Below are 23328 nucleotides of genomic sequence, written 5' to 3' on the forward strand. Positions count from 1 at the left end.
ATGACAAATTACGAGGGAGCAGACTAGCGCAGAGGGATGTACATTCCAACAAGAATCGCAGCCAGAATTCCCCTACTCACATCTCCTTCGCTTCCCTCCTCCTCCTCCCTCCGCAGCTTCTCCTCTTTATTCTCTCACCACCGTCAGTCAGTCAGTCTCTCTCTTTCTCGCACACCCATATTGAGTAAGAAAACAAGCATATCAAACTTACCTATTTCTTCTCATTTTTCTCCAGGCGTGCGCAAATTGGGTAATTTAGCGCCAGCAGCGCACATTAGTAGATTGAAACGCTGCGCTGCGAAGAAGATGGCTTGGAGTTTGGAGAAGAGCGACGCGGGCGTTGAAACCCACTTGGGGGTGGTCCGGCCGGCCACTGAAGCTCACGCTGAAGAGGCCGTCGGAGCTCTCAGAGCCGGAAAAGTCATTGCCGTCCCCACTGATACGCTATACGGCTTCGCTTGTGATGCTTGGTATGGAATCAACCCTATGCACTCCACCTGTTTGTTTAAATGTCTCTGTGTCTAAAACCCTGTTATTTGTTTTCCGATATCGGTATAGCGCTCTTGTTTTTAGTATGATGATTTATAAGAAAGCCCATACCTTTGTGTAATTTTGTAACCCATCCCTGAAACGGTGGAGAATAATTGCAGCTCTTTAGAAGCAGTGAACCGGATATATGAGATTAAAGGACGTAAGCATACAAGTCCTCTTGCAGTTTGTGTTGGGGATATTCCAGACATTGAGCGGTTTGCTGTCACGGACCATTTGCCCCATGGCTTGCTTGAGGCTCTCCTTCCAGGACCCGTGACCCTTGTACTAAGCCGAGGTATAGCGACAGAACAGAAATTTCTGTATTCAAGAAAAAAGAAAGTACTAAGAATTTTTTTTTTTTCTGATAGACACCACCATTTGATTGATGCTTGATATCAATAGGGTTGATTTCGTTTCGGCTTTGTCACTTTCACATTCAGTGTTAAATAAGAAAAGCTAGTTTGGGTATTTTGCAGGGGAGTCAAGTATTCTTGAGAAGTCTTTAAACCCAGGATTGGAGAGTATAGGAGTCCGAGTACCCGACTGTAACTTCATCAGGGACATTGCACGCAAATTGGGGAGTGCATTGGCCCTTACAAGTGCAAACCTAAGTGGGCAGCCAAGTAGTGTTTCCATCAAAGATTTTGAGAATCTCTGGGAACACTGTGCGTACGTTTACAATGGTGGTGTGCTTCCTTCAGGCCGTGCAGGCTCAACAGTTGTGGACCTCACCAAACTCGACAGGTACAAGATTCTTCGACCCGGAAGGTAAGAATCCCATTGACTACACTACCTTTTCTGTGATGTAAATGGCTGGGAAAATGAAAATATATGACATTATTGTTGTGGTTTGTTATTTAAATCTAGAAGAAGTCCTTAAGGAAATAATAGTTAACAGCTTATTAGAGATGAAGTACAGCTGAAGTATAACATATGGTGTATTTTGTCTCATCAATGCATTCTATTTATGGGAAATTTATTAAGTTTGTTTAGTACTCACTAGTCACTACACACGCAAAGATGACAGTAATAAACTAATAATTGGTCTAATGATGCCTTTTCTGCCGTTGAATTTAACAAAATTGTCGGGATAGCTATCGGTAATAATCATTTTTCTCCAGTTTTAAAATGCAAATATGTTTAGGATTCTTTTGATGGATCAAATCCCGAATGTTGCTCTTTAGATATGTCTTCTTCATATCCTCTTGTTTCTTTTTGCTTTGGGCATGCTGAGCTTTAGTACAACCAGGTTCGAGTGGTGTAAATATTCCTTGCTTTGCCTTTGCAGTGCGAGAGACGAAACTGTTGCAATTCTGGGAAGGTTTTCTCTTGAGGAAGAAGGAACCGCTACTTAAACCCACATGCATTGCAAATTCCATGCTTTACATGCCTTAATGGCTGTGACCTGGGCAGCTGGAAGGTATGAATCGATGATATATACACACTTATAATCCGGAATTGAAGCAAATTTGTGATTGTAGAATCCTATTTGTTTTTGTAATTTTATATGACCTGAAGCGATCGATGAAGTTTGGATATAAGTTAGATTGGTTAAGTTCATTCACCACTAAGCTATTATCTCAAGTTCTGTTATATTTTAATACTTTTATATTTTGATACGAATTATTTTGTATCAGATGTATTTCAAATTTGTATTTATGCAAGTATATATAGATGTTAGGGGAGAGCAACTATATGGAACAGATTCATCGTCCTGTAGCTTCCCAATCCAATAATATATTATCATGTGGAGAAAAAATTGCACTTAACAATGTATTATTGGATACAAGACGTCACATGATAATGAATCCATTTCATGTAAGTCCCAATGTCTGGGAGATAGTAGTGACAACGTCGTTTCACTTCTAGGCCTCTTGGGCAAGCCATGTTGGTACAACGTTATTTCCTTATGATATCGTGTCAAATTTGTAAGTGGACGCTGTCATATTCACGAGCACAATAATATGGTCATGAGGACGTAACACGACATGATAACACGATTCAAGCTCAATATTATTCTTTAATCACATTTATTAGTCTTATGAACCCGGGTTAGCACTAGCACAGAAAAACGACACTTCTTCAAACTTCTTCACAAACCAACATGATGTATCAAATTCTGACCGATGGATGGTTATTTTAAAGTTTCGAATCCTCCAACTAAGATATGAATTGATTTAGACAAGTCTTTTTCGTTTCATTTTAATTTTTTAGATTTTAAAAGTATAAGCGTCTTTGTTTGCCCGTGAATAAATTTCTGTAGGAATCATAACTGTTCCAAAAGCCATTGGATATTCAATACTGCCCCCAACTGAAACATAAAAATAAAAGAAAATTAATGAAAATGACTTAAAAACTACGAAAATGACAAAAAAGTGTTGTAAGTGAATAGTATCATAATTGACTTTTTAGAGTAAAACTGTAGTTTTTCGTTAAAATGAATAATACCGGAAACTTTTCGTTAAAGTTCCCTAAAAATAATGAAGGTGGATTTGAAAGTGGTAACCTGAAACACTGGTAAATAGCTTGGCATATAACTAACAAAACATAGAAGGTAAAAACAACTGAAGTGAAGCCACTTAATACTACAGTCTAGTGATATTCCTCTTCACTTGTAAGTGAGAGGCCTTAGGTTCGATTCTCACCAAAGGCGAATTTGAACCACATTATTGCTAGTCCATTGTGATGTTAAGTCCACTCCCTCTTGTAGATAATATTGTTTCCTCCAAAAATAAAATAAATAAATAAATAAATAAACAACTGAAGAAACGTAATTTTTGAAGTTTTTGAAAGCAGTATCATCTATCAACCAATGTGAAAGGATTATCTCCTGAAAAGTGAAGTCCAAAGACAAAGTCCTTGAGTTCTGCTTTCATGGGCGCTTTCTTCTAATTGGTATTTATCTATATTTGTTTTTTCAAGTTTGGGAGCCACCAATTCTGGTTCAAGGGCTTCGATGAGTAGACTAGAGCGTGTACGGAAGCGCGTGGGCAGCAATTTGAGTTGTAAGCCCAGCAGTTTAGTTTGTTACGTTGTTGTCTTCCGGCGGAATATGCCAAAACGGTGTATGCAAGATTCCTAGTTGTGCTTGCTCTTTGGCATCAAAACGTAGAGAACTCATGCTCGTTCATTCTCTCCAAATTACGCATTTAGTGACGGGTTAATTTTTTTTTGGATAAATCACATTTTACCACCTCACCTTGGATTACATAACAAATGCATTTCTCATTTTTTAAACATTACAATGTTATACATCAACTTACGATTTATTGCAATATTAGACATCTGTTAAATTTTCTATCAATCTGATCGTTAAATGATGACGTGGTAGGTGTAGGGTACACTTTCTCCGCCAAATTTTGAAAAATAAAAAATGGCAAATTACATTTTACCACCTTAACTTTGAGTCACGTAACAAATGCATGCCTCATATTTTAACCATTGTAATGTCATACATCAACTTACGAATTCATTACAATGTCAAATCTCATTTTCTTATCCATTAATTTGTCAGTTAAAGCTTGTGCCCACTCCCTTGCCTACTGGGACTCCACGCTGTTGACATGTCGAAGCTAGCGAACAAGTTCAATGTAGATTCGAGAGAGAACGAGCACCAAATGCCGCCGTCCCAACCGAGCGTGTTGTCTTCGTCGTCGATGGAGTCGTTCGAGTTGGAGTGAGCACTTCTGGATATGTAGGCGAAGCGGGAGATGCAGACGTTGAGAAAGTAGGAAGCGAATAGGAAGCCAGATCAGAAGAAAAGTCAAGGACGGAATGATTCCCCAGCGGAGAAGCAGCCGACAGTGAAGAAAGAGAGAACATAGACGAATGTGAATTTGAATTTGCTCTATCCGGTTCAACAATAGGGGCAGTACCCGTACTCACCGGTTTAGCAAATGATATCATATATTTACTGAATGGGACTAGCCACACTCCCCCGTTGACAACCAAGTAGCATGGAGTTTCGGTAGGCGAAGGAGTAGGCCTTGCGCCTACCACGTAAGCAATTAACAAAGAAAAATTCACAAACAAGGGAACGAGGTCTGACTTTACAATGAATTCGTAAAGTTATATATGACATTGCAATGTTCAAAATATGAAATATGTGTTTATTATAAAATTCAAAGTTGAGATGGTAAAATGTAATTTGTTATTTGATAAGACAGTGAAGCGTGCGCCTAAAATATCATCATTTAACGACTAACTAAACAAAAAATTTAATGAAAATGTGACATTGCTATGAATTGTAGGTTAATGTACCCAAAAAACGATTTCACGGCAAGTTTACACGTTCTAAAAAAAACACATGCACAACGAACATGGACAAGCTTTGATTGCATCGTTATGGCGTTGGTTCCATGGCGCATAGATCATTAGACCTTATATTTAATGCCACTACCCACCACACTAAAATATGATTGGTGATTTCATTTGTTTACCCTACAAGCGTATACCTTTTCTATGCATATCAAATTTAATCTGCACTAAATCTCAATGAAATGGTTTACTGTTCATAAGCAAATTGTGCTTCCAAATTGCTTTCGTATTTTTATGTTAATACCGATTGTGGTCCCGGAAATCCCGCCATATGTATACGTTTTTCTTCCTAATTCCCTTCTCTCTTGAGGTTTTGTGGAGGAAGAAGGCTGAAAATTACTAAGAAGAGTAGCACACGCAATTATTAATGGCTTCGTGCTTTGTATGGTTAGACGACTTATTAGATACCAAGATTAAACATTTACCAGAAAAATAGATACCAAAACAAATGGTTTTGTCCATATCCTTCCGGCCACAAATTGGTACAAATTCAACCATTGAAAAACAAATTTCCAAAAATCCATTGACAACTCCCTTCTCTCACTCCCCATCCCACCACCAAATTTTCCAGCTTCTGGAGTTCCAGAGCCTTCTTCTTCCCGTTCTCACTCTCAGCTGCTCTGACTGATCATCTCCACACATCACTCAAGGTAAACAGAAAAAACCCATCAGCACAATCACCAGCACCCCACGTGTCCACCAATTGAGCATCCTTTTGAGCACTCTGGTTGTTGGTTTTGTAAAAACTCTTTTTGGGTTTTGAATTGCATTTGATTTATTTGTTTTTGTTAGGTTTTGTGTTTTGTTGATTGTTTTGAGGTAATATATTATGTGATTTTATGCAAAATTTAATCAGGAAAGTAGATAATTCAGTTGGTGTGAATGTGATTAGGTGGTGGATTGGTTTAGTGTTTTGGGCTATGGGAAAGCTGAGAAATCTGTGAGGAAGATCATTGTATTGAAGTTTCTTTAGCTGCTTACCTTAAGGAAAGAGTGAATTTGAAAACCCACAAATTCTTTTTCCTGTTTATGTTTTGGTTCATGATTAGTCAATAGTCAAAGTTCTTGTCTTGACATGTTAATTCTGAATTTTGATGTATAAAATGATGAGTTAACTGAATTTCTAGCAAATTGTGCTTTTGAATTGTGAAGGGTAAAGCTTTGCAGTCGTGGAAATGGCGACCGGAGCTGTACCGGCTTCTTTTACGGGTCTGAAAAGCAGGGACTCAAGTTTCGGGTTTGCTAAAAGTATGGATTTTGTGAGGGTTTCTGATTTGAAGAGGTTCAAGTCTGGCAGAACAAGAATCTCAGTGATACGAAACTCAAATCCAGGCTCAGATATTGCCGAGCTCAAGCCTGCATCTGAAGGCAGCCCTTTGCTAGGTTGTTGAACTCCCTAATTGGTTTAGTCAGCCTTTGTTTTAATGCATGTGTTGTGTTTTAGTCCTTGAAATTACTTTTGGCAGCTGCAAAAACGGGTGAAAGTACAGCAGATTGCTATGTTTTCTTTTGCCTTGTTTCTGGGTTTCTCAGAAATGCTGAACAAGAAATAATCGGTAGTTATTATTAGCTGGTTGTAATCTTCCTGTTAATCAATAATTCATTTACATGGTTGGAAATAAATAGCTATTAACTAGAAAGTTGTGAAATAACTGTTTGCTGGATGAGATATATCTATAAAGAAACCCGAGGTAATTGTTATTGTGAAAATGGAATTCTTGCCTAAACTAAGCTAATTGTATTAGGATCAGTCAAACTAAGCCTTGGCTTGATCACATTTATACAGTTTTCCGAGAGACGAAATGGAATGTAAGGTAGTATATATCAGCCTAATTATGTTTTTCTACCTTTATAAAGTTTCTTTCATATTGTCTAATAATTTTTTTTTTTTTTTTCAATTTAGTTCCTAGGCAAAAGTATTGTGAATCCATACACAAAACTGTCAGGAGGAAAACGTGCACAGTTATGGTTGGAAATGTGGCTATTGGTAGTGAGCATCCCATAAGGGTTCAAACAATGACCACAACTGACACAAAGGATGTTGCTGCTACAGTTGAACAGGTTTGATAGTTCCCTTTTTTCATTTATATACTAGTGGATTGACCCAACTTGGTATATCTATGATACCTCTGGGTCTGATTCAGATTGTTGGCATATCAATTTCTCCCTTGTTTGTAGGTAATGAGAATAGCGGATAAGGGAGCAGATATTGTTCGGATAACAGTTCAAGGGAGGAAAGAAGCAGATGCTTGTTTTGAAATTAAAAATTCCCTTGTGCAGAAAAAGTAGGCTTCGTTGTTGTATTTTCAGTGGTTAAAGATCTACTCTTTATGTTGTTTAAGGCCTGACCATGTTTCAATCTATATGTGCAGTTATGATATACCTTTGGTGGCAGATATTCATTTTGCTCCTACTGTTGCACTGCGGGTCGCTGAATGCTTTGACAAAATTCGTGTCAACCCTGGAAATTTTGGTACACAGTTCACTGTTCAATGGTTTTGTTATATTCTATTTGAAGGGAGTGATTGTGGATTCATATAGGTGTTTTATTGCAGCTGATAGACGGGCCCAGTTTGAGAAGTTAGAGTACACGGAAGACGACTATCAGAAAGAACTTGAGCACATTGAGCGGGTAACCATATATCTATCAGTACATGGCCTCTGCTTGTGTCCACTGTTAAAGGCACACATTAATGTTTGAGAAACTGATGCAGACTTAGATTTTCATTAAAGTTTGATACGTATGTGTGAAATGGTAACTATTTTTTCCAAAAGTGAATTGACTATGAACAAAATAAAATAAAGAGATTAAAGAGGCAAGTATTTTGTAAAGCCTATATTGTTGGGTATCAAACAATCTTTTATGTTGATACACAATCATGCTCTAATGTGCTCAGTTTAATGAAAGTTATGTTCTCAACAACGGCAGGTTTTTACTCCATTAGTTGAAAAGTGTAAGAAGTATGGAAGAGCAATGCGTATTGGGACAAACCACGGGAGCCTTTCAGATCGTATAATGAGCTATTATGGGGATTCTCCTCGAGGAATGGTGAGCAAAACATTGTCTTTTTGCTGAAAATAGTTCAAGCTTGTTTGATGTACATACAAACTCATTGGGTGTCATTGACATGTTATTCCTCAACAGGTTGAATCTGCATTTGAGTTTGCAAGAATTTGCCGGAAGTTGGACTACCATAATTTTGTTTTTTCAATGAAAGCAAGCAACCCAGTTATCATGGTCCAGGCATATCGTTTGCTTGTAGCTGAAATGTATGTTCAAGGCTGGGATTATCCATTGCACTTGGGAGTTACTGAAGCTGGAGAAGGTGAGGATGGGCGAATGAAATCTGCAATTGGTATTGGAACCCTTCTTCAGGTACTATTGAATCATTATGTTGAGGTGTTGTGATCGATTCAAAACCAGTAAACATCGTAGGGATTATTCTGATTTATGAAATTATGTGCCAGTAATGCACTATTTTGTTAAGTTGACTTTAAGAATAAGTATTTGCGTACTGCAACTGTGCTTATGACAGATGATAGGTTTATGATAGATGGAAGGTTCGTCTATTTGTGTATGTCATGTGATCCTGCACTTAGTTCAATAGTCCAATAGATTGAAGCTAATATAAATGCTACGAAACATTACATTTATAAGTCATGTCTAGCCATAATGGAACACTAGAATTTTGCATGCAGGATGGCTTGGGTGATACAATTAGGGTTTCACTTACTGAAGCACCGGAGGAGGAGATAGATCCCTGCAGACGACTGGCCAACCTTGGTAAGAGAGCAGCGGATCTTCAGCAAGGAGTGGTAGGATTTTACAATCTTCTGTTTGTTGATTCATATTCTTGATCGCTTCTATTTTAGAAATTGAAAGTCTAATCAGCTTTCTTGATGGCATTATTTGTATCAGGCTCCATTTGAAGAGAAGCACAGACATTATTTTGAATTTCAGCGTCGATCTGGTCAACTGCCAATACAAAAGGAGGTTAGCCTAGATCTTGAGATTGAATCAATTAGTGCTTCATATTCTTTTTTCTTTAACAGAGATAATGAAGTCGTCAAAACACAGGGTGAAGAGGTGGATTATAGAGGTGTCTTGCACCGTGATGGCTCTGTTCTGATGTCAGTATCCCTTGACCAGTTGAAGGTACAGTTGAAATCATACATCCTTTATTCCATTCTATTGCTTTTTTTTTTTTTTTTTGGGCTTGGGTGGAGAAAGTACACTGACCTTTTTGCTTTCGTTATAGACACCAGAGCTCCTGTACAAGTCACTAGCAACAAAACTTGTTCTCGGAATGCCATTTAAGGTCTTACTATTATTCCATTTTACGCTTCATATTGTACATCATGCAGGTTTACTGGGATTTTCATTTATATAGTTCTGTTAATACAGGATCTTGCAACCGTTGACTCAATCTTATTGAGACAACTTCCACCTGTTGATGATGCGGATTCTGTAAGAACCCTACTGAACTTTTCTTCATTACTTTAGAAATAATCCTGTTCTCTCTCTCTTGCTCCCCCAACCATTCCCCCAAAATTTTATTTACTTCGTAATAAGCTGCTTGTGCATTAAGTTCTTTGCAAGAACAAGAATAATGTGACAGTTTTCTTTTTATTATGATCAGCGGCTAGCTCTCAAAAGGTTGATAGATGTAAGTATGGGTGTTATAACACCATTGTCAGAACAGCTAACAAAGCCATTGCCCAATGCCATGGTTCTGGTAAATTCGAAGGAGTTATCAACTGGTGCATACAAGCTTTTGCCAGAAGGTGAAGCTTTGTTACCGAAATGAGTACTGAGTACTGAGTACTGATGCTTGAACACATCCCTTTTTTCTGTGTGTGTTGGAGGACGGCTACCCCTGTTTTATCTTCTGTATTTTTTTATTGTGAGTTAATTACCTTGTAGGTACACGGTTAGTGGTCTCACTACGTGGTGATGAACCCTATGAAGTGCTGGATATTCTCAAGGGCATTGATGCTACAATGATTCTCCATGATCTGCCCTTCGGTGAAGATAAAATAAGCCGAGTGCATGCTGCGAGGAGGTAATGACTTTATAACTCATATAAATCATCAAAATAAAATTTCCATTGTAAGAATTTCAATCTAGAAACCTAGGCCCTAGACACTTCAACCAATATGAAATTTGTTTTCTCCGTTCTTTGGCGCTGTTGATTGTTAAATGACAGTCCATGTTTTAACTTCTTGTATTGTTATGCACATCTTTCCTTCTCCTGATAATATGAAGTCTATGTTTCTGTAGGCTATTTGAGTATCTGGGAGACAATGCTCTAAACTTCCCCGTAATACACCATATTCAGTTTCCAAGTGGAATCCATGGGTAATTACATGATACTCTTCCCTTCTGTCAGAGATCCACGGTATTAGTACTTCTAGCTTAATTCCACTTCGTGCAGGGATGACTTGGTTATCGGTGCTGGTACCAATGCGGGGGCCCTTTTAGTAGATGGACTTGGAGATGGTCTTCTCTTGGAAGCCCCAGACAAGGACTTTGATTACCTGAGAAACACATCTTTCAATTTACTACAAGGATGTAGAATGCGGAATACAAAGACGGTAGGGAGTTTTCTTACGAAATATAACTGAACTTGACATATCATAAAGAGAGGATGGTCTTAAACAATCGCCATACATGCCTAAATTTCATTTCAGGAGTATGTTTCATGCCCATCCTGTGGCCGAACTTTGTTTGATCTTCAAGAAATAAGTGCACAGATACGAGAGAAGACATCACACTTGCCTGGCGTTTCAGTAATTACCTTATTCTTTAATGATCTTGAATGGTGATTGTCTTTTATTCTCAGTAATCCAATGGTCTCTGTAATTTGTTCTCTATTTCCTTTTTCTAGATTGCGATCATGGGTTGCATTGTAAATGGACCCGGGGAGATGGCTGATGCAGACTTTGGGTATGTTGGTGGCGCTCCTGGAAAGATTGACCTCTACGTTGGGAAGGTATTTCCTCCGTCCAGCTTGAAATTTGTTATCGGTTTAGTTTGAAGAACATAAACTAAATACGAGGTTGAAATGTGTTTCAGACGGTGGTGAAGCGTGGAATTGAGATGGAGCATGCAACCGATGCCTTGATCCAGCTAATAAAAGATCACGGCCGCTGGGTTGACCCTCCTGCGGAAGAGTAAAAGCCGGTAATTTCTGATCATCGCATATTGAAAGTAGAGGGTATTCAAGAGAGAGAGTTGTCCCACATTATGTTGTATACTCAAGTAGCCACAGTTGAAAACAATAAACGATGACTTGATCTCAAAGAAAATGTGTTGCCTTATATATTGGCACGAGTTGACAACATTCACAAGAGGCCAAAAGTTGAAAATGCCCCGCACTTGCATACCAAATTTATCGTTGGCATATTTCTTATTTTTTTTATACACACTTTATTTATACTAAAAGTTTGTTTAGATTTGTTTTTAAAATGATTGCAAGCGTTTTTTATAAAAATGTTTTTAGAACCAATCTTTAGTAAAAATGCAAGTAAATTCTGAAAAAGCACTTAAAGTGCTTCTTGGAAGAAGCGCATAACTGGTGCTTCTTGCAGAAAGCACTTTAAGTGCTTTTAGAATCCAAAAGTTTTTTTTTTTGTTTTAAATAGCGCTTTCAGTCATTTCACCTGCTCTCCGGTTTTTATTGGTCCCACCCACACATTTTGTATGGTGCCTTAAAAGAGGTTCCTCCACTTATGAATATGTACGAGTTTGTAATTTACAAACTTTAATGTAAGAAGAAATTTCTCATTAGCTATGAGTGGTGGCCAAGCCATGTTCAAAGATGACCCAAAAGTGAAATTTACAGATGCATGGTAAGCAAAAAAGACGACCTTGTTTAGCATGAGGAGGTTTTTCATGACACGGATAGACCACCATGATATCCTGTCTCAGATTCAATGACAAGTCACAAAGTATAGCACTGGCAATATTCTCTCTTGTGGAATTTGCTCCCTTTTCATTTTTTTAAAAGTTTATTAGAATAATGACTTGTTATAAACTGATCGAGATCAAACATGGACAATATTCCGATCATATATTGGCTAATCAAATATTAAAAATAATCACTTTAATCGATTTCCCTATTTAATTCTGGCCATAAGGAAGTTGTGGTCTTTGTGCATAGGAGAGTTTGTACTAGGGTTGGGCACGGTTCCTGGCCGATTCCACCCTCAAATTAGAACCGGAACTGAAAAATATAAATTATTCAGTTCGATGCTATTCCACTTAAACTTTTTACTAAAATCATATAGTTCGATTTACAATGGTTCCGGTTCGATTTTGAGTGGTTCCGCCAATATAGAAGCTGAAACTGATATGAATGATTGGGTTCTGTTCTTGAACTTAAGTTGACGTTTTTTTTGTCTGAACGATTTTTTACAATTTATTTTATCATGATTCAATTCGATTTTGCGATTCTGCAGTATTATGCCCATCCATAGCTTGTGCTCTCATTTAATCTTTAAACTTTAAAGATGCCGAAGCAAAAGTAAAAGCTACAAAAGCATAAAAAATGGAGAGAAGGTAGAAAGGAGGAATAAGTTCCAGTAGCCCAAGTATTCACTTTACAAAAAATAAAATAAAATCTTTTTTTTTTTTGGCACAAAGTCGACATATCTACTTCGAAAAATAAAGATGCAATAAAACGAAACCAACAAAAAGAATAGATGTATAATTGATGACAAGTCACGATTATCTATCTTTTTTAAGAACTGAAAAAACTCACAGGGATACTTCAATCTCTTCTTGACCACAAATTTGGGTTTCAAACCAACAGCGGATTTCAAACCTGAGACCTCTAGTTTTTAGTTTTAAGGAAGCCTCATAATCTGTAGTTTGGACCAGCAGCTCCTAATTTAATTTACCATATTTATCATTCACCATTTATTTCTATCCTTCCTTGTTCACACTCTCCATTTATTCACAATCATCGCATTGCAATCAACGGGATAAATCAAATCATCGAATTATATATAATCTAAATCGCAATTAAAATGGCACGTAATCATCAAATCAGAAGAAAAACGAGTAACTCCAAATCTGTAAATCCAATTATTATATTATTTCTAAAATAGAGAAGCAATACACGAATCACTGATATTTGACTAATCAAGTATCTTACCCCCAAAATTTAAAAAGAAAATAATAAAAATAATCTACCTATCACCACTCCTCCGCCGCCGCGCCAAAAAATCAAGAATCGAATTGAATCACCATTTTTCACCGCCGTAGAAAACCCCAATTCAATCATATACTAAACATGCCCAGAATTTAAACAAAAAATTACGAGAAATTAATACCAGAAAATTTAAGATTTAACAGTAACCTCTATAAGTAGAAGAGCTTCGCGTATGAAGACGATTGAGTGTTTCTTCAGAGAATCTCTCTCCTGGCGGCGTAACCGTACTGAGATCTACGGACGTTATCTTGACGCTTCTTGTACACGAATCCTCCCAGCCCTACCAAACTGACTCCGACGATGACTCCGAACGCGATCCCCGCCTTCTTTCCGGTGCTCATTCCTCCTTCGGAGGACTCCTCTCCGTCGCCGTCGGCGTTGATGTTATTGTGATTGATGTCACTAGGAACCGACGGAGCCGAAGAGGGAACCGAAGGTTCGCTGTCAGGCGACGGCGATGGAGTCGATTGCGGCGGAGCGGGAGGAGAAGATGGAATTGGTGAGTCGGCCGGAGCGTTCGACGGAGATGGAGGGAGGGAAATCGGGGATGGAGATGGCGGTGAAGGTGCATCGGCGCCGGGTTGCGGCGATGGAGTCGGGGAGGGCTCTGGCGGAGAGGAAGAAGAGACGGCGGTGCTGAATTGGACTAGGAGGAATGCGAGAAGCAGAGGCGAGAGGAGTTCGATGAACCTCGACATTGTTGACGGAGGAGGCGGCGTCGGCTCGAGGTGTTTGTTTCCCGAGAAAATGTAGATCTGATGGGAAAGTAAGCAGAGAGGAAGTTGAAATTTTGGGAAGCAGTTTTGAAATGGAGCGGAGGAGATCTGAATTTGAAAGGAGGAGACCTCGGGAGAAGGGAAAAAGGGGACGGCCGAGATTGAAGGGGAGGGAAGAGGGGGAGTCAGATCTGGACAAGTAGGTGGAGTAAAGAAGCAGGGAGAGGAGCGATACACTGGATCTAGAAAAATGCGGAGGAGATTTAAGTTGGGTTTTTTTGGAAGTGTGGAAAAGAGTTGGATGATATTGTAATTCTATTATTTTATTTGGTCTTATTTATAAAGAGTTGTGTTTTTTTTTTCTTTTTCATTTTTTTTTGTTGGAAATGCAATATTAGGAACTATACTTTATTGAATTTGAAATGAAAACGATATTTTAGACTATGCTATTTTACGAGGTTCATTCAGTATTATAATCCAATAATATTCTTTTTATTTGTAAATGGAAGTTTTAGATTCAATATTATTAACAGTTCAATCTTCAAATTTGTGTAAATGAAGATAATAATATCACTTGCATCTCAAAAAAGAAAGTACATTATTGTATAAAAAAATGTATTGGACTCCAAATGCAAAGCGAGCAGCCATTTTGTACTATGGTCTAATGATATTCCTCTTTACTTGTAAGTAAGAGGTCTTTGGTTCGATTATTGCCAAATGCGAGTTTAAACCATATTTTTGTTAATATATTATGATGCTAAATTTACCCTCTCTTCTTTAGTGTAGATAATATCGTTTGTTAAAAAAAATTGCAAAACGAGCACACGAAGGAGAGGAAGGGACAACGTTTAAAAGGTGAGTTGGAGATGACTTGAATTGTAAGGACATGAGAAATATGAGCTTTAATTGCTTGGTGGGTTTACTATGAATATTAATTTCTTTATTTATGGGATGACTTGAATTGGAAGGAGATGAGAAATGTGATTTATCAAACACAATAAACGCGGCAAGAAATATCTTTATTTATGTTTTGCAAGCTACTGTTTTTTATGCAATTTGCACATGATATGATGGGGACTAATTTTCATTTTTGTTACCTTTTAAAAACCCTAACTCCAAATTGGAAAAGGAATATTTGATCATCCAAAGAAAAGGAATATCTAGGAAGAAAAATGTGGAGTGAAATACGGATGGATGTGTGACTCAACCTGAACTTGACCTTAGATGGGTAGGTGGTCGGATCCAAGGGTCACTAGGTCGTGTTTAGTTGTCACACAGGAATCGCCGTATCGGGTACGGTGATTAACGAGTTGTGTTTGACGATAACCAGATCTTGTTCTTGTCTAGAGTTATTATGTCATGTAAGTCAATAATTGAGTCGACGTAGGTTTTATTTATCGTAATATGAGGATCAAAGTATTGACAACCCACTAAAAACACAAAAAAGAAAGAAAAAAAAAATCCAACAGCTGTTTTATACCTTATCAGTTATGGCATTACAACAAATACGTGACAGGATGGCCGGGCTAAATTGCTAATGGGTTAATTTGTTTTTCTTTTTTGAAAGAGGACAAATATGGAAATTAAACTATATACATACCATTGATACCAACCACAAAATTAAAAACTTTATTATCCTTTATCCAAAAAAAAAAACATAAAGCAAAACAAAGGAATGCATTATACATGAATTTATGGGACAAGGATCATTTCCGGATCTTCTTTGTGAGGATTTGATCGTGTCCGTTCAACGTATATAGTGCAGTCAATTTTCATTAGGTGCTATTTATATTTAATTTTAAATTTTAAATTTAATATGATTTCTAACCGTACTATGTACGATAAACAAACATAATTGATTGATTTTCCAGATCCCCACAAAGAGGATCCAGTGAGGATCCTATTCCGAATTTATGGACATGATTGTCCATCCAAATATAGGATAAATAATGAACAGCGGAGCGAGAGGTCTGGTTTTTTTGTCATTGACAATATGGCTGTCCAACCATATATGATAAGAGAATTAACAATTATTATTCACTTAATATGAAATTAATTATGCCTATGCAAAACAAATTAGAGTCCATTTGCACATGGACATGGTTTCACAAGCATTATGCATACAGGGATCTGCTTAAAAAAGCAATAACAATTATTAAAATTCCAATTAATGGCTAATGGGTACTGAAAAGAATTTGCATGAAACAGATTTATCGTCATTGAGCGTCATATGCTAATAATATATAGAGATGTGTAAGTTTTTATCCGCATGACATACATTTTTATCCACCTTACCACTGTAATGTGTAGAGCCATAGTTGGTAACACGTCGGCTCTAGACTTTCAAATCCGGTGGGCATCTTTGAATAACTCTGAATATAATTTCAAGCGTTAAGATGTTCATTTTCTTCTTTACCAATCTATCTTAAATTCTAAGGGTGACAATTTTGTTGTCTTATCATGTAACGCTACTAGATCATGATTGCATGAGAGGCTGTTCTATTTATGCCAACTCACGTTGGGCTACAAGTGCCCTACAATGTTTGACTCAAACAAAAAAAAGGTACCCTACAACTGATGGACCACCCTACCTAAGTCTCTTGATAGGCATACGAGAACATAAAAAGTGTGTTTTGAGACTAAAAAGAACATCTTTTTCTTTAAAAAATAGCCTTAACCACTTTAAATTAAAAGAATTTTTAACAGAAATTTTTCAGTACTGTTCATTTTAACGAAAAATTATATTTTTACACAAAAAAATCAATATTATTCACTTTACCTTAAAACTCAAAATTTTCAAGTTATTTTCATTAATTTTCCTTAAATTAAAAGCCACTTTTATAAAATTGTCAATTTAACCTTGGATAATTAGCTACAATAAACATATTTTGACATTTTGTCGATGTCGTGGTTGGATTAAATTGATGCTTTTGTAACAAACTAAACTGAAATAACACATTCAATACATCAACAAGAGATTATTCAGGGTAAGTTTCTTAAAATTATCCGGACATCTTTTCGGGATTTATATTGCGAATTTGAGTTTCTCATATCGTTTCTGATCTCCCTATTTTCTCTTCTATGTGACAAGTCTCTCTTTCTCTACCACACGTACGGTGATGGCCAATACTAACTAGGCAGACAAATTAGCATACGCTATATTCCTCACAATTCATCCTTCGAATCTTCGGCGCTGCCGCTCCCTTTGCTCTCTGTAGCAGCAGAACCCTCGGATTTTGGTGTTGAGGCCGGCTTTTGGAGCTTGAAGGGGATTGATGCGTTTTTCTTGAGGAATTTGTAGAATGCCACCACTGTGCGGTCACCGTCTACGGTAATCTGTTTGGCATCAAGGAAGCAGATAGTCTACGTCAGACACAAAACAAGGAAGAACAAGAAGATATGTGCAGAAGCTCTTGTTGGATATAAGAAAAACATAATGAACGATTCTAAATGCCACTTACTGGATCAAAGCTCTTATTTCCCGCTGGGAAGAATAGAAGTGTAGGGAACCCATCGGCCTGCAAAATCAAACGAGCAGCAATTAATTGCAGAGTTCTTGTTTCCAATGGAGATTCACTTTTTACCCTTAGGATATCGACATTAGGCGTAAAAACAATAGAGTCAATTTGACATTACCTTCGCCCTGGGATGCTCATTTGTGGTTCCGTCCATCTTCGCTATAACAATAGAGTCAATGCCTCGTAGATGTTTGGCAAGCTTGTTGTAGGTTGGCTCCAGAGATTGGCAATGCCCGCACCAGGGTGCATATATCTGAGATAATGATTCTTCAAAAATGAGGACCTTGCAAAGACAAATTTTAATCAACTATTCGTTTGTTTCTTAGTTTGCAGTGTTTACCTCGAGAAGAACATCCTTTGACTCATCCAAGACAATTTCATCAAAGTTATTCCCAACAACTATTTTCACATCCCCGTCGTTCTGTGCCAATCAAAGAAAACATATAAGTTTGAATAGAGAACCAAGACAACACAATTAGGAGGATGAAAGAAATTTAACACTTACACTTTCAGGAATTGGGTCCGACTTATAGAAAGGTTTAAGCTTGTCCTCAATAAAGTCCTCCCCAAAAGCCTAATGAAAAATGAATTCACAAGATACAGTTAGAATGTATAAAATGAAGCACACAGAAGAGAGAGAGAGAGAGTAGTCACCTTTAAATTAGCTAAGGTCACCTCTCCGTCAAGAAAAAATTTCCTACCATCGTCATTTCCAGTGTACCCAAGAACCTATAAGGAACAATATTATTCATAGCAACAAATAAATCCAGGAACATGTAAATTGCAACTATACAATCTATCTTCTATCTTTCCAAAGTAAAGTAAGTGAATTGAATACAAAGGTTAGGAAAAGCTCACTGTTGGAGCTTCACTAGTGACACCGAAATAATCCGAAACTGGCTTTCCGATATCTTCATTATCCGTTTCCACATATACAAAGATAAGCTGCAAGCAACCACACACATTATACAAAGTTAAGTTGCAACCCTCATCCTTTGTTAACAAAAAAAGAATGCGATGTGTAGCTTAGCAGCCAAAAAAACATCAGAAGCTCAAAATTATGCAGGTCATATATAGTGGCCACAGAGAACAAATGCAACAACACATTCAAAGTTAATAGAAACTGACCAACCTACTTAAAGGACAAGGTATGTATTAACCTTTCTATTTTCTATTGAAACAATATTTTGTTAGTAAAAAGAGATGAGCACAAACTGAAAACCCTAATAAGGCCGAAAAAAGGGTTCCCTGGAGTTTTTCAAAAATCAAAGCTGGTTATTTTAGATGCTCTTGAACAGTTTCTGTGACAGCAATCCAACTCATAGCGAATGGCGAATAGTAACCATACCTTTCCTTTGAAAAGCTGTGCAGCCTTTTGAAAATCAGGGAGAACCTTCTCTGAATCTTTTGAAGAGGCAAAAAGCAACAGCTGAGAATAGAAAGATTACATGTCAATCAGCATGCGATGTTTAATACTTTGTTTTAAAGAGTTTCATATTGAAGTCACATCTATGAAAAAAAATTCACACATGTAACAATTACCTGTTTCTTAATAGTACTTTCAAAAATTTGTGGGGCATTATCCCTGGTAAAGGTGATAACCAGAGGTAGCTTGTTCGCAAAGACAAACTCCACAATTGCAGTCTTATCAAATTTACCATCTGCAGAAATGAGAAAGTGAGTATATAGTAATGCAACCCAAAATCTCAATCTGAGAAATCTTAGCCAATGTGATAACAATAAAGAAACTAACCGAAATAGCTTAGTTTCTCAGCCTCCTTCTTTAGCAGGACCAAAGCAGGGCGCTTAACTTCAGCGTCAAGATGGAAAAGTTTTGCCACCTTAGGATCTACAGTTTGGTAAAAGGACACCTCATCTTCAAGTCTTGAAGCAGCAGCAAGCTCGTCACTCTCAGGACCCTTTTATCATAAGAACAACACATAATCACAACAAGTATTGTATCATGGGAGACAAATTACAAAAGTTAACAAGAGTAAATTCTGAGATCTTCCAGCCACCTTTGTCTTCCTTTTTCTGTTTCGAAAAATCATTTTAAAGATACCAACTTTATTATTAATTTATTACATGAAGAAAAATCCAAGTGTTTTGTATGCTTCATTGATCACCTACTTTTGAATTCCTATTCTAGATTATGTGCAATTAATCAAAATGCAAAATTCAGCAGATCCCCAATTCGGCATTTGACAGCCAAACTTGTCCTAATAGATTCGGCTAGTTCCATGTCCACGTATATTACTCAAACAAACTCTAGGCCGTCAACTAAAAGCCGATCGCTTGGACCACATTCTAAATTTAAGATTAATTCCATTCCTAGACTATGAAGAGGCAACTGTAACCTGGAAGAAAATTTTCAATCTCCTTATTACCGCCACCAGAGTTTACGACCAACCAGTGTATTATGCACATTAATTATAATCTAATGCATTATTATAAAATCACAAAATTATACATTTCAGATTTCATAACATACCACCAAAGAGTTGAGGTAGCCCAAAACGACTTTGCTTTCAGCAGTCAATATGCGTTCCGCATCCTCCAATGTGGTCACGTTTTGGATGCCAGGTCCAATCTTCTTCTTAATCCAGGTTACAATTCCCTCCCTGAATTCACAATTCCAAAAATTTATAACAATCCATAAAATTTAAAAATTTAAAAATCGGCCCCTGCAATTTTGATAATTCTATCAAATTAACCAAAAAAGAAACTCACTTGGTCCTTTGGCCTGCGTAAGGCTTGTGAACGCCATCAATGAAGAAGAAGATAGTCGGGAAACCCTCGATGCCGTACTCCTGCGACAGCTCGTTCTCCTCTGTGGCGTCGACCTTGGCCAAAATTACATCTTCCCCCTTGAGCTCGGTAGCTGCCGCCGCGTACTCCGGTTTCAAGGCCTGGCAGTGTCCGCACCACGGCGCGTAGAACTCGACCATGACGAACCTATTCTTTTCCACCACATCGCTGAAGTTCGCCGCCTTCAAAACGGCGACATCCTTCTCGTCCACCTCCGGCTCCTTGTACGAGTCCTCATGATCGCCACCCTCGTCAAAATCAGAGTAGTTCTCGAGATCGTCGTAATTGTCCTCGTCGTAGTGGTCCGGATCTGGATAGTGCGGCGCGTCGTCGCCGTGGTCGGTGGGCTCCTCGAGGAAGCTGAGATCCTCATCGTCGTCGTCGATGGGATGCGATTCCTTGCAGAAAACCGAGTGGGAGAAGAAGAGGAGAGTGCTGAGTGCGAACGCGAGAACGAGTCGACTCGCCATTTTTGAGTGAGTTCGGGGATCCAATGAGTGAGAGTGAGATCCGGTTTTAGCAGGGTTTATAGTGGAGGAAGGATGGAAGAGAAGAGGAGTCAAGGCCTCGTACGACGTCGTTTCGTAGGGGTCAATAGAAATGCTTTACCGTTGGAGTTGCCGCTGGATTTGGTTCTAAAGCGTTAAAGCATCCTTCACGTTGACCGGCTAACTCAAAAGCATTTTATAGATTGGAAAGCAACTTAAGAAATTACCAAAGAAAAAAAATGTAACTTCAGACATAATTTTTCTTGAGTGTTTTCGAGTACTTTGAATCTTCAAGTGACAAATCGTAAGCAGCGTGGTCAAGAGGATTGTTTGTTCTTGCATCATGACGTGAGTTCGAATTTCTTCGATTTAATAATCTAACATTTAAATTTACAAATTTATTATTTGACTAAAAAAAAAAAATCTTAATGTCATAAATCGAATTCATTCAACCATTGTTAAGCAAAAATTGAAATCTCACTAAATTAATAGAATTTTGGTATCTCGCTTTATAAATATATACACATATAAGCTGCTAAACCCTTGTCGATAAATTGATATCTTGCTCAATTTATAGAATTTAAGTGGTATCAAGGCTATTAATTTAAAGAGGTTAAATTGTATTGCATCTATATATAAAGCCGGCAGGCTTTTGAACAGTAGTTTTTTGGGTCACAGGCTTCACCAAAAAGAAGTGGACAGAAATGCGCATCAAACAAAAAACTTCAAAAGCATTTCAAAATAAAGCATCAAATTTGGCATGGTGTTTTCATCATATAAATAGTGTTTTTTAATATTTAACTATTTACTGTATAATGATAAACAGTGTTTTTAATATTTAACTTTTTCCCGTACAGTGTTTTTTATTTTATTTTATTTTATATTTTTTTTATAAGTAGTACCTCACAATCGGTTAGCAATAATGTAATTCAATTAGTTGTTTATTAAATATTATTTTCTCTATTTTTAATGTAAATTCAATAAAATGTAGATCAAAATTGAAGACCGATTTTATTATGTGGATTCAGCTGCTTTAATTGGTTTATGAGCGGTTTTTTCTAGCATGGTCTAATATTATTCATTTAAAACATATAAGTTGCGTCTAACACGCCGTGATTCCAAAAGTATCCACGCGTGCATGAAGGCTAGTATAATCTTAAGTTTGCATGATTACAGCTATTATAATTCATTAGACTCCAACGGGGTTTTAAATGATTTAAGAACTAATCCTACAAGCCTGTGTATAAATCAGACTTCAGAGTTTTATAAAATTTGGGCTAAATATATAACATAAAGTAGATAATAACTTTAAAAAAAAATGATATTATTGAAACTAAGAGACTTTGGTGTAGGTTAAGCCTCATAATGGGTTAGCATAAAAACAGCCCAAAATAATGCATCAAATGTGGCAGGGGTATTTTCGTCAGATAAACAGTTTTTTAATATTTAACTATTTACTATACAGTGATAAACATTGTTTTTAATATTTTACTTTTTCCTGTACAATATTTTTTTTTATATTTTTTTAATTAGTACATCACAATGGGTTAGCAATAATATGGTTCAATCAATTGTTTATAAAATAGTATTTTCTCTATTCTTAATATAAATTCAATAGAATGTAGATCGAAATTGAAGACAGATTTTATTATGTGTATCCAGCTGCTTTAATTGGTTTATGAGTGGTTTTTTCTAGCATGCTATAATATTATTCATTTAAAACGTGTAAGATACGCGTAACACGCCATGATTCAAAAAATATCTTTCTTGCGCATGCATGAAGGCTAGTATAATCTTAAGTTTGCATGCTTACAGCTATTATAATTCATTGGACTCCAACGGGGTTAAATGATTTAAGAACTAATCCTTCTAGCTTGTGTATAAATCAGAGACTTTAGAGTTTTATAAAATTTGGACTAAATATATAACATAAAGTAGATAATAACTTCTTTTTAAAAAAAAAAATGGTATTATCTAAACTAAGAAATTGTGGAAGTAGGCTTAATCACACAATGGGCTAGCATAATATGATTTAAATTCGTCTTTAGCAAAAATCGAATTTAAGACTTTTTGCTACTAAATATAATACTCTTTTAAAAAAATTCAAACGACCCTTAAAATGTTTCATTATAAAAGTATTTTGTTTAGTCTCATTATCGTGCATGTGGTAGCTTTTTTTCGCTTGAATAGTTAACAACTGATTCTAAAGTTTCAAGAACATGGTAAAATCCCTCCAGCTTGAGACCGTCTTACGTAGGGAAACAAGTATCATGAACATCGTATTTTGTTTAATGACTTGATGAAGAGGAATTTGGACATCGTATCATGAACAAACATATTTCCTAATCCTAGCAATCCTCAACTAGCAAGTTGCAAGTCTTATGACGCGTGAAGAGATAAGAAAAGCAACTAGGAGTTGGGATCGGCTCCATGATCCAAATAAATAAAAAAATATTAATTTTAAGTTGAAGATGTTTACATGATCTCTGCACGTTCAATTTCTTGCCATGGAAGCAGCACAAAGCTAGCAAGCAAAGGATTCATTCAGCAATGGATCTCAACAAATGGTTTCTTTACTTTACTTCTAGCGCAGCTTTTGCTATCTATAACACTCTAATAGGAAACCTCTTCAAAGGTTCTGAGTCAGGACGACATAGTCCAACTAGCCCTTAATCTAATGATATTTTACTACTTTGTCCGTGAAAATTTGCACAAAATGTATGTTGGGTCATTT

General features: G+C 37.0%; 4 protein-coding genes across 6 annotated transcripts; 2 read left to right on the forward strand and 2 right to left on the reverse strand.

Moving 5' to 3' along the window:
- Positions 1-2232, forward strand: LOC137715997 (uncharacterized). 3 transcript variants are annotated; one of them, XM_068455385.1, is made up of 5 exons: positions 1-142; positions 236-470; positions 651-826; positions 1008-1299; positions 1820-2232. In XM_068455385.1, the coding sequence occupies exons 1-5, from the start codon at positions 37-39 to the stop codon at positions 1884-1886; spliced, it is 876 nt and encodes a 291-aa protein (XP_068311486.1). In that variant the 5' UTR covers positions 1-36; the 3' UTR covers positions 1887-2232. The 3 variants fall into 3 exon arrangements, with proteins under 3 accessions (XP_068311486.1, XP_068311488.1, XP_068311487.1); XM_068455387.1 differs by having other exon boundaries at positions 7-146; XM_068455386.1 differs by having other exon boundaries at positions 17-150.
- A 2890-nt stretch (positions 2233-5122) lies between these two features.
- Positions 5123-11169, forward strand: LOC137714900 (4-hydroxy-3-methylbut-2-en-1-yl diphosphate synthase (ferredoxin), chloroplastic). Its single transcript, XM_068454057.1, has 20 exons — positions 5123-5498; positions 6001-6231; positions 6752-6909; positions 7027-7133; positions 7221-7321; positions 7404-7480; positions 7778-7897; positions 7994-8224; positions 8548-8664; positions 8768-8842; positions 8927-9004; positions 9108-9167; positions 9254-9316; positions 9489-9633; positions 9773-9911; positions 10130-10207; positions 10284-10443; positions 10540-10638; positions 10737-10841; positions 10925-11169. Exons 2-20 carry the CDS (start codon positions 6024-6026, stop codon positions 11024-11026), a joined length of 2223 nt encoding a protein of 740 aa, XP_068310158.1. The 5' UTR covers positions 5123-5498; positions 6001-6023; the 3' UTR covers positions 11027-11169.
- Positions 11170-13258: 2089 nt separating this feature from the next.
- On the reverse strand, positions 13259-13762 carry LOC137714315 (classical arabinogalactan protein 4-like). Its single transcript, XM_068453555.1, has one exon. It carries the CDS (start codon positions 13760-13762, stop codon positions 13259-13261), a length of 504 nt encoding a protein of 167 aa, XP_068309656.1.
- A 2976-nt stretch (positions 13763-16738) lies between these two features.
- On the reverse strand, positions 16739-20625 carry LOC137714762 (protein disulfide isomerase-like 1-4). The gene is made up of 12 exons (XM_068453894.1): positions 20029-20625; positions 19790-19919; positions 19052-19217; positions 18841-18959; positions 18647-18727; positions 18157-18243; positions 17953-18027; positions 17804-17872; positions 17639-17719; positions 17417-17551; positions 17242-17298; positions 16739-17116 (listed from the first exon to the last, which is right to left on the reverse strand). The coding sequence occupies exons 1-12, from the start codon at positions 20574-20576 to the stop codon at positions 16946-16948; spliced, it is 1719 nt and encodes a 572-aa protein (XP_068309995.1). The 5' UTR covers positions 20577-20625; the 3' UTR covers positions 16739-16945.
- Between the last annotated feature and the right edge of the window lie 2703 nt (positions 20626-23328).

Source organism: Pyrus communis, chromosome 14, assembly GCF_963583255.1.
Source record: "Pyrus communis chromosome 14, drPyrComm1.1, whole genome shotgun sequence".
In the NCBI taxonomy this organism is placed as follows: domain Eukaryota; kingdom Viridiplantae; phylum Streptophyta; class Magnoliopsida; order Rosales; family Rosaceae; genus Pyrus; species Pyrus communis.